General features: G+C 40.3%; 1 protein-coding gene across 1 annotated transcript in view; it reads right to left on the bottom strand.

Annotated features, from left to right (window-relative positions):
- The window catches only part of LOC106535706 (transducin-like enhancer protein 1), a gene marked incomplete at both ends in the record, with an annotated part of 8,753 nt that extends 1,937 nt beyond the window's left edge, over window positions 1-6,816 (bottom strand). The window contains 2 exon segments of the mRNA XM_014032774.1: window positions 6,010-6,226; window positions 6,742-6,816. Of these exon segments, the coding sequence (XP_013888228.1) occupies window positions 6,010-6,226; window positions 6,742-6,816 (292 nt within the window).
- Window positions 6,817-11,082: the final 4,266 nt, after the last annotated feature.

Raw genomic sequence — 11,082 nt, forward strand, 5'->3', positions numbered from 1 at the left:
CACTAAAAGACATTACCTTTAAACATTCAGATGAACTTTATTAAGAGAGGGAGCTGTTATAACCTAAAGGGAATAGAGATGTTCATGAAACATAAATTTATAACCAGTGTGAAAGAACAGTGCACCTCAATCCAAGGAGTCAGATTGTGGAATAATCTGGAAGAGGACGTGAAAAATGCAAGATTAATGTATATGTTCAAGAAAATGATAAAAGTTGGGCTTTCGAAGAAATATGAAACAGTAGAATATGTATTTGTGTAAATTTGTGTTCTAGAAGGATTTGACGTTTTCCATGTTTTGTTTTATGTTAACTGAAGATTAGTATTGTTTGAGTTTATACTTGAAGAAAAACGGGGCAGATATAAGATTTTTCTTCTCCGTTTCGTTTAATTGTATTTGTGTTTTTTTCTTGTTTTATATTTGTACATAGAATTAATTTGTTTAAAAGAAACAAATAAAGATTAAAAAAGTTAAGAATGAAAGTATAAAACRAGATATTTGAGCATGGGCACATGTTGCTACTTGAGTATACTTTGTGTAAAAGTAGTATTGGATAAAACTTTTAACAAAAATAAAAACAAACTTTTTTATTTTGGCTTTTCTCTTAACACAATAAACACCCTTTGACTAGGAAAAGTGATGAAATTAATTAATACTTTAAAAGTCCAATAGGAGAACTGTATATGTTTGTGCGCTTGTGTGGTCTTAAGTGTGTCTTTTTTTTTCCTGGGTGTTGTTTGGCAGCTGCAAGCAGATGAAAAGGATTTAGGGGATTGGCAGTGATTTTGTTGTGAGCGAAATGTGCGGAGGCATTGCATGTGTGTTTGTGTGCTCGGTGCTTCTCACCATAACGTAGTGTCTTTGGATCTCAGTTTTCTCTGTGGCCAGTTTCTCACACTCCAGTTTCAAACTGCAACAGAGAAGAACAGATAAATTGTTTTGGATTCGTCTCATACCCCCAAATAAAAATACACAACGCAATTAGCAATATAACAAATTACTCCTCCAACACTCTTCACAGCCCCCCCGCGCTTCTAGCCTCACACTCCCCCATCTTCGCTCCCTTCATCACTCACTTGGGAGGAGGGAATAGGGTGACTGGAGTGCTGACAGCCCATTATCACCTCAGAGCAGAGCAGAAATAGACAAAGTCACGCTTGGGGCCTGAAATCCAGCCAAGACTGCAGGGAGGAACATCCAAGGTGTCTCTCCCCCACCACCCCCTCCTCTTCCTGGACAATTTTCAGTTTATCTGTGGACCTTCTTTCTCATTTTGCTGCTTTCCTAATTATCAGCTAGTCCTTCTGTCTTTGTATCTGTCCATTTCCTCCTCCACTTCTCAAGCCACACTGATTTATTTATTTTTTTAACCATTGTAATCACTCATCTCCTTTAACAGTCAGGACATTGTCTATTTTTGTTTCTGGTGATGTACACACACATACATAAAAACAACAACAAAACAATCTAAGACGAGATCAGCCAAACTCCTCTCCTGTGTGTCCAAAAAATCTGGTTCTTACCCAACAGATTGGTTCCATGTCCAAAAAAAAAAAAAAAAAAATGGAAAAATCTGTACTGAGATATGTACAAAAACAAACACTTTTACATGATGTTGTGATGTCATGTTTTTGTTTATACTTGTGTTTGATACATACTGTAATAACTAGTTTCCCTCCTAAACGGTAAGTGTTGTGGTTACTGTCGCCATACAGCAAGAATGGTACAAGTACGTTCTTCATCCACAAACATAACTCAGTGTTAACTAAGTCTGATTTAATTTTAAGCAGTTTTTAAAGGTTTGGAAACACTTGCAAAGACTTGGTTTTGTTTTGTTTCCAGAGATTTGTACAGACCTTCTTGCAGACTTTGGCTCGCTCCTGTTTTTAAACATCTCCTGGCTCGCATGACAAGTTACAAAAAAAATGGAGACGCGCACCATCGACTAAAACAACACGAACCCTCCCACGCACAACAGGTACTGTGGTGCGGGCTGTCATTTGTGAGCGTAAACTTTGTGTTACCTTTCCATCTTCCCTGCCCCACCTCTGACTCCTGGCTTCCCCTGAAGGAATCTGATCCAGTTTGGGGTTTTTGGCGGTTTACACAAACTTGTTTGCAGGCGGCGGATAGATTGATTGGGGGAATGGAGGGGGCTGTGTTGAGAAGGGACATTGGGGGTGCGCAGAAGGAGGAAAATTAGAATATGATTAATACCGCAACATTACCCCCAGCCGCAACAGGTAATAACGTCCCCATCCGCTCCTTTTCTGCCGCGCTGCGTGCACACACACTCATAATTGACTCATTTATCATTGCCAGCCAGTTGAGTAGATGGAGGAGGAGAGGGAGGAAAGCAGAATGGGAAGTAAGGTAGTGGGGGGATAAAAATGTAGTGAGGATTAGCTACTACCCCACAACCCAGGCTGTAGATTTTATAAGAATGGAACTGCATTATGGTAGAAGGCACTCAGAAAACAAACACAACTGTTAGTCCAAAAATTACCAATTTTAACTTTTTAATCACGAGAAATTAAAAAAAAACTTGGGTTGAGCTTTAAGGAAGAAGATAAGAATTTGTTCTAGATTTAAGCGGTGTAACTTATATATCTGTGACTACGGGACATTATCAGTATTTAATCAGCTGATTGGATTTGATTTTTAAAATACTAATTACTACAAAAAAAAAGGTAGAAATCAATAATGTGCTGATTTGGAACACCTACTATAAAATGTATAAATTATTCCATTTATGTACAAAAAGGTTTTCTAAAAAAACTTTAGCAAAAAAATTTAGCTTTTTTGCAATAATCATTACCTGATCTTTAAGACTGATTTAATTTTGTCCCTCATTCAATAAAGCAAAAAATATCATTAAACTTTTGTTAACTAGCTCTAGATCAGGGGTTCTCAAGCGTTTTGGATCTGGGGACCCCTTACAAGGGTAAAAAATTTCCAGGGACACCCTTATAAACCCCATGCTATTTTAAAAATAGTTAACATCATTATCATTTTACCTCCTAAATACCATGGGGAAAATTCTTTAGTTTGATTTAGTATGTTTGCTTTACTAGTGTATTGTGTGCCCCATATGTATTTTTAAAAAATAAAAATCACATGAACAATTTATTGAAAACTTTTGAGGACCCCCAAGATACCGCTCGTGGACCCCCATTTGAGAACCTCTGCTCTAGATGGTATGTTCTATAATTTGCAGAGGTTCCTCAAAGTCCTTTTATTTCTGGAGGATTTGTTAAAGATTACACATTTTTAGGGTACTTTAAAATAATCAACTCACAGCTAAAATGTCATTAATAAAACCACTTTGGCTCATCAGATTTAAGTTTTAGAAAATGAGCAGCGGTAACTTATGCTAATGTATCCTATTAAGAGAGTCAGAGTAAAAGAAAGTCCATTTGTTATCCTTAAAATGATACATTTTGGGACACCAGAAATGGAACGACAGTGTCACAATATTAACACAACACACACACACACACACACACACACACACACACACACACACACACACACACACACACACACACACACACACACACACACGACCAGACTAACACCTCCTGTGCTTATAAGAAAGACCTCAAGATTGACCTGAGAAAGCAATAACCATTCACCACAAAATGGACTTTAAGGAATGGAATTACATCGTGAATATGTATGTGTGTGTGTGTGTGTGTGTGTGTGTTTCCATCATGTTACTGCAGGAGCATAAAAGAGATGGAGAGGAGGAGAAAATTAGTGAGGGAGGGGAGAAGCAGGAAGTAAAGATTTCATGCTGAAATGATTGCCTGTAATAATTAGTCTTTGGCAAAAAAAAAAAAAAAAACACTGAGAGGGAGGGAGAGAAGTTTCCAAGGATGGAGAGAAAGAGAGAGCAAATCAGACAGGAAACGATTGAGTGAGCGGGCTGGAGATGAGAAAGCAACCAAGAAAGAGCAGATATGAATCACACGTGTGTGTGGGCATTACATTGTGGGAACCATTTTTCAGAAAAAGGCAGCCTTGTGGGGACCGAATGTGCATTGTGGGGACCAATGCCCGGTCCCCATGTGTCATCCAAGGTATGAATTGAGTTTAGGTTTGTTTTAGGGTCAGGTAGGTACTTGTGAGTTCAATTTTAGAGGAAATGGTCAGGGTTAGGCTATAAAATTACCAGAAAATGAATGGAAGTCAATCCACGGTCCCCACTGGGATATAAAAACAAACGTGTGTGTGTGTGTGTGTGTGTGTGTGTGTGTGTGTGTGTGTTCTACCCAACTAACAGCAAACTCTTTCCCCATCCTTCCCTTATAACCATCTCTCCCTCCTTCGTCTTCTTTCACTTTCTTTTATTGCTCCTTCCAGCCCTCCATCCATCTATTTCTCGTTCCATTCCTCCTTAGCATTAGCGCGGTAATCAATGTTACAAGCGCTGCCATGTTGTGTGTAACACAAACACGTGCACGCAAACATTTTCAGCGTCAGGTCCAGCGAGGCCGTTAGGGCCAGTAATGGTATGCATGCAGAGATCATGACGACATCATTATGGCTGCAGCCTGTTTATCTTGTTGACGGCTAGATTCCACTGTGGGAGTGTGTGTGTACATGTTTTTGCTGCCTGGTGGGGACGATGTTTGATCATTTTCCCAATACACACAGCCTGGTGAGGACCCACTGTCCCTTATGGGGACAAAAGCCCAGTCCCCATTGGGGGAAATACCATTGGTGGGTCAGGGTGTGACGTGAATTTAGGTTAGGTTTGGGATAAAAGGTCAAGGTTAGTCTGTAGAAATGACCAGTCAATGAATGGAAGTCAATGCAAAGTCCCCATGAGGATACAAGAACATGTGTGTGTGTGCCTAAAAATGTGAGAATGCACATTTATGCAGGGGTGTTTGTCTGTGCCCCCCCCCCATCTCTTAAGTGATTTATTGATGCTGGACTGAACTTCTACCCCTCTTTTTTCTTCCTCTTCCTCTCTCAGCCCTCTGACATGTGCACATCTCTCCCTCTGTGCGCTCTCTATTTTTCCAGCCACCCCGCCCCACTTCTCCTCTCACAACCCCTGCCCTCTTTCCCTCCGTGCTCTGTATCCATCACCCCCCACCCCGAGGGAGACACAATGATTTCTTGTTAGAGAACTTCAGCTACTAAATGACATCTTCAGGAGAGAGAGACAGAAAAGAGAGGAGGACAAAATGGGAAAGGGGAAATGAAAAGAGGAGGCGGAGGAAGGAGAAGAGGAGGAAGAGGGCAGATTGGGTTGAGGAAATGACAGCCCGTGAAGGAAGGATGTGGGAGGGAGAAGAGAAACAGAGAAAAGAAGAAACAGAAGGGAGGCGGGGGAGGGAAATTTTTTAAAATCAAGACTGGGTGGAGGTGGGGGGAGGGGGCTGGAGTGGTGGCGGCGGTAGCACGAGTGATTGAAAAGATGAAACGAACGAAGAGAGCAAAAGATAGAGAGGAGACAGCAGAAAGGCAGTGACCTGATTTAAAGTGAAATTTAGCATGGACTGTGTGTCTGCGAGGGGGTCGATGTGGTGGAGGTGGGGAATAAGAGATGGAGAAAGAGAAAATAGTGAAAAGAAGGAGAGAGAGAGAGAGGACCGTGTAATAAATGGAAATAAAGAAATGCTTTATGAAAAAAAAAGTAGCATCATATTAAAAAAAGAGAAAAAACATGCGGGATGGGAATGATGGAGGGAGTAACAAACAGGGATTAATGATGGGAGAGAGAGAGAGAGAAGGGCAGAGTGTTCTCATCCCTCTGCTGTGGATGACCGAATTTTGTTTGTGGATCTTATTAAACACCCCCACAGTGTAACAGTGTTTTAGAAGTCTGTCTGATGAGATTAGCAACAGAAAAGAAGGAAAGGCGTCTCCTGAAAATGGTTACTCAGACCACAGATGACTGACAGTCAAAGGACAGAAAAGCTGCAATAAATAAATAAATAAATAAATAAATAAATAAATAAAGGAAGTCGTGCATCATTTGAAGAGTCACCGTACCTCTGTGGTGCTCTGCAGCGGCAGCTGAAGCAGCCGCTGCCGCCTCCAGGTGCGCTCTTTCATCTTTGGCAGCCAGCTGGGCCCCCAAAGCACCGGACAGAGCGAGCAGGCCCGACCCTCCTCCGAGCGCCAGGCTGGGGTGGGGCAGTCCTGATGGGTGTGGTCCCACTGGCAAACCCTGAGCATGCTGGGATAGGTGCTGGGCCTGAAGCTGCTGCTGCGGAGAGGAAAACAAAACAAAAAAAAACAAAACAAAAAAAGGAGAAGGCAGGAGAGAGACGTTTGGTTGACTTACATGTAGTGAAAGAAGTGGAAGTAATTAAGAGAAAAAAGAGAAAGAAGAAGGGAACTAATTGCTGCGATGTGCACAGAAACGCCAAGATAAAGGCAGTGGCTCTATTGAAGGGAAGGTTCTGGGGTTAAACCAAAGGGATGAAAATTTAATATATTTATTTTTAATTTGCACCTTAATGTTTGCCAAATCATTAAAGACTTTGTTGTTGGGCTGTAACTGAAATTTCAGGAATGCTGTTCTCAGCTCTGGAACACATTCAGGACATTTTGTAAACTAAAAGAATGAATAGAATTTTGAGATTTTGGCCGATAAGTCAGCATATTTAAAAGCTGGAAACAATTCATTTGCCTTGTAAAAAAGCAAAGGAAAAGAGGAAAAATTAAAAAATGCGAGTATAGGGTACACACGCTATGAGGCAGAGGGGGGAGCCCACGTACCCCTATCGAAGCATTTAGCTCCCCCATGGTCACCTGTTTGGCGCGCTCCATTGCCTGGACCACCTGTTGCTGGTGCTGTGGAACAAACCAAAATATTAGTGAGGGAGTCGCACATTGTCTATTTTTTCTTCTTTAAACACAACATCAACATGTACGTCTGATAATAATGTGATCTATCTTATAGTAAACAATATTTTAAATGCCTTTAAATGAATCTGTGTTAAGTTCTGTCCATCTGCAGGTTCAAGAGAAACGGATCCTGATAAATGTATGTGTGCTTGTGGATCGTTTCTGTGTGGGTTGTTGTCACAATGAAGAGACAGAGGACTGAGTCAGTGTGTGTGTGTGTGTGTGTGTGTGTGTGTGTGTGTGTGTGTGTGTGTTGAGAGGTTTGTCCTCCACTCACTGACCTGCTCCTGTCCAAACAGCTCCGTCCCAGGTCAGCGAGGTGATCAAGGAGAAGGTGCAGCAGCGCAGCGTCCAGCTCTCCTGGCAGGAGCCCCAGCAGCCCAACGGAGTCATCACAGAGTACGAGATCAAATACTACGAGAAGGTGAGTCCACAGCAGGTGTGTTTGTCCCTCTCTGCTGCTTCCACCTCAGCTTCATCAGCGTTTCTCAAATCTTCATCTTCAGCTGCTGTGGAGAACAGAACCGTCTTTGTCTTATAGTGACAAGAATGAANCACACACACACACACACACACACACACACACACACACACACACACACACCAGTTGCAACGTGGGAGAATTTGGATGTGCATGTGTATGAAAAGACAATGGCAGCTTTGTATATACAGTATAAGTACAATAAATGTAAACAGCTCCATCTAAAATAAAAAAATGCCTCACAAAGTAGTTTCATCTAAAGGATTTTAAATTTTTTTAACCAACTCATTCTCAGTTTTTTTTAAACTTATTTACAGTTATTGGGTGGTACAGGTTATTGCCCGCCTGTGTCAGTGAATTTATCACATTCATAATATCTCCCCCTTTCAGCAGTGATCAGAACTGCAGGCAGCTCCATTAGTCTCTCGTTGGGGCATAAAATATTGTGCCCTGTGGACACGTTCTGCTGTTTAACTCATTGTTTCAAACATTACCCACATTAGATCTCATGTGATTTTATTATTTGCAGGAATAGCTGCAGCTAATTCTGTTGAAACAAACAGTTGAGATATTTTGCATAAAATCCTTTTGCAAAACTTAAATTATAAAACAAATGATCATTTAGCAGCTTGGAGCAAACAGACCAAACATGAACAGAAAACTGAGGACAGAGGGGAGATGTTCTCCAACATGATCAGACTATGCTTTCACACTTGGATCACTTACAGATGGATCTGATTTAACAAAGTCTGCGTTTTAAGTGAATGGGTCTGTGGTATACTCAGTGGTCCTATAATCCTGAGGTTACAGGTTCGAGTCCTGATTGAAGCTTCAATTAAGTGTTAATACATGTCACCAACATCCCCACTACCCTTTTTTACAATTACTTTACAGAACTTCTTTCACCCATTTAACTTTATCTGGAATATTATTACATAATGGCTCTTCAAACCAAACTAGAAATCAAATCCAGAAAGCTGTGTACATGTCTGTTTTATTTTAAAACCTATACATTTTAAATACTCTCGTTTCAGGTGAGGGATGTGGGAGGTAATACTTTTTCTGATTTAATTATTAGACTGACTGTTTACAAGACACACAACCTCAACCCTGCAAAGGAAGAAAAAGTGAGACCTTTGTGCAAAAAAAAAGTAAAAAGCAATAAAATAAATAACGCAAATTGCTTATTAACACTTTCTTCAGGTTCTGGCCACTCTCTAGAGGCAAGCTGGTTCACCCTATCATGTGACCAGAAACTTGTGACAACAGAAAACCCGAGTTCTCACATTAAAATATTTGTATGTTGTAAATATCTTCAGGAATGTATCTACATACAGTATATGTGCATCCTGCTCTGCGTGACCATATCGTCTAGTCATCCAGAGCAGCCTGTATATATAATCATCATTTTAATCACAAAAATAATCACACAATAGTTTATAAAAAATATATCATTCACCTAAGAAAACTGTATAAACAGTTCTATGTATAATATATTGCAGAGTCATAGCAAATTCCAAAACAAATGTTTAAGAATATATTGTATGAAGTTTTGTTTCCATCAACATTTTGATATGTCTGGTGAGAATTTTCTTGTCTTTAATAGACAGCTGAAAAAACCGAACAGCATCACCTCCTATTGGGTCGTGCTGAACACTGTAGACCCCTGAGTGGAGCTATGTGATGCGGCTGATCCAAGAATAGCATGAAAATGAGCATGTTTGCCTACATGGAGGGCTTCAACAATCATGTTTCCAGCCTTGCAGCTTCAGGACTATTTGGCGAGCCAGCCAGCCTCCAGGTATGCGACTCATCACTTTACATCTCATTAACTATTGATCAGTCTTTTCACTCAGCCAATCTTCTAGACCCCAAGTCATCAAACACACACACAAGAAGCTCCACCCAGCTTGTGTACTGTTTCATCATCTCTCAAGGGTGAGCACAGGCACAAATACACACACCTAGACACACACTGAGAACATAAAGCTGGCCAAGTGTAACTCAAATTCCTGCTATACTTACACTGATGGCTTGTTTTTTTTCATAAACGTTTCATGCACACTTAGATTTAGGACAGGAGAAGGTTTTACAACAAAAACCAACCCACAAGTGAATTACACATTAGGGGTGTCCCGATCCGATATCGATATCGGATATCGGTCCGATATCWGCCAAAAAACGAGTATCGGATTTTATCGGCCTGCATAAAAAATGTCCGATATAAGCGCTCCGATATTAGCAGTCCGTTCCAGCATTTCACTGACTCCGCTCCAGTNATAGAGGTTCAAGGCTGACTCACCTGTTTGTGCATTTCAATGTTAAGGCCGTAGGACATTTCATAATACTGCAACAGAGAGAACAACCTGTTAGTTGTGTGAATGCAGTCACAACACTGGGTTACTGTTCCTCTTTATCATTTATTCTTTAGTTCTCCCAGTTTTTTTATTTTTCACAGCTCAAACTCTTTCTACATGTTGGTGCTATTTTAGCAATTCACAGAGACGTTCAGCTCATTAAGTACATTCCTCCAATGACTTTTAGATATTTGTGCAATTTACACTTTTTGAAACTTGCTAAAAAAATTAGAATATGCTAATAATTTCYATTATARGATTACAGCCTTGTACAKTGCCTGGCCAAAAAAAGAAAAGTCACTACAAAAAAAAAGTCACACTAATGTTTCTTTCGACTGCCTTTAGTTTTGATAAAGACACACATTTGCTGCATTGTTTCGATAAGCTTCTGCAATGACACAAGATTTATTTTTTTCCAGTGTTGCATTAATTTTTCCCCAAGATCTTGCATTGATGATGGTGGAGTCTGACCGCTGTGCAAAGCCTTCTCCAGCACATCCCAAATATTCTCAATAGACTCCGTGGAGCCAATTAAAGTGTGAAAATGATGTCTCATGCTCCCTGAACCACTCTTTCACAACTCTTACCCYWRGAGTCATTGTCATCTTGGAATATGCCCATACCATCAGGGGAGAAAAAGTCCATTGATGGAATAACTTGCTCATTCAGGTAGTCAGCTAGCCTCATTCTTTGAGCACAAACTGTTGCTGAACCTAGACCTGACCAACTGCTGCAACCCCACATCATAGCACTTAGTTAAATCCAGGTGGCGTCTTTTTTTTTTTTTTTTTTTTTTGGCGGGTGGTGTACATTAAAGTGCCTCTGACATGCTTATCCTTCAAAAACAAAAAGTTTAAGTAAACATTTTTATATATAAGACAGGGCCGGCCCGTAGCATAGGCAGTATAGGTGAAGGSTAAGGGTGCCGTCAGTCTAGAGGGCACCACAAATGAGTGATGTGGATATATGGGAATTGACAGTAAGATTTAAAATATTGCTCAAGTGTCACCATCTGAAATTTTTCCCAGGGTGCTGAATTGGCTAGAGCCAGCCTTGAATTGAGAAACTTGGATTATACACTAGATTTTACCCATTTTTATGCATAATTGGCATATTTTCTTTTGAACTTGGCTCAGCCAAAGTAAACCAGGAAGTGACACTTAAGGGGAACTCTTCAAGAAAAGAAACTCCCTGTTTTTTCTTTATTGAAACCTTATTATTTGAACTCTGACTCTTCATCTATCACTGATAAACTTAAAATATGCTAAACACCAGAATTTTCTCTACAATCTGTGCTGTTAGCCATTATAGCAATGCTCTGTTTACATGAAGACATTCCCCTTTGTCATCACTTCCTGTAACTTCACATGCAAA

Source organism: Austrofundulus limnaeus, unplaced genomic scaffold (genome assembly GCF_001266775.1).
Source record: "Austrofundulus limnaeus strain Quisiro unplaced genomic scaffold, Austrofundulus_limnaeus-1.0 Scaffold1536, whole genome shotgun sequence".
Lineage (NCBI taxonomy): Eukaryota > Metazoa > Chordata > Actinopteri > Cyprinodontiformes > Rivulidae > Austrofundulus > Austrofundulus limnaeus.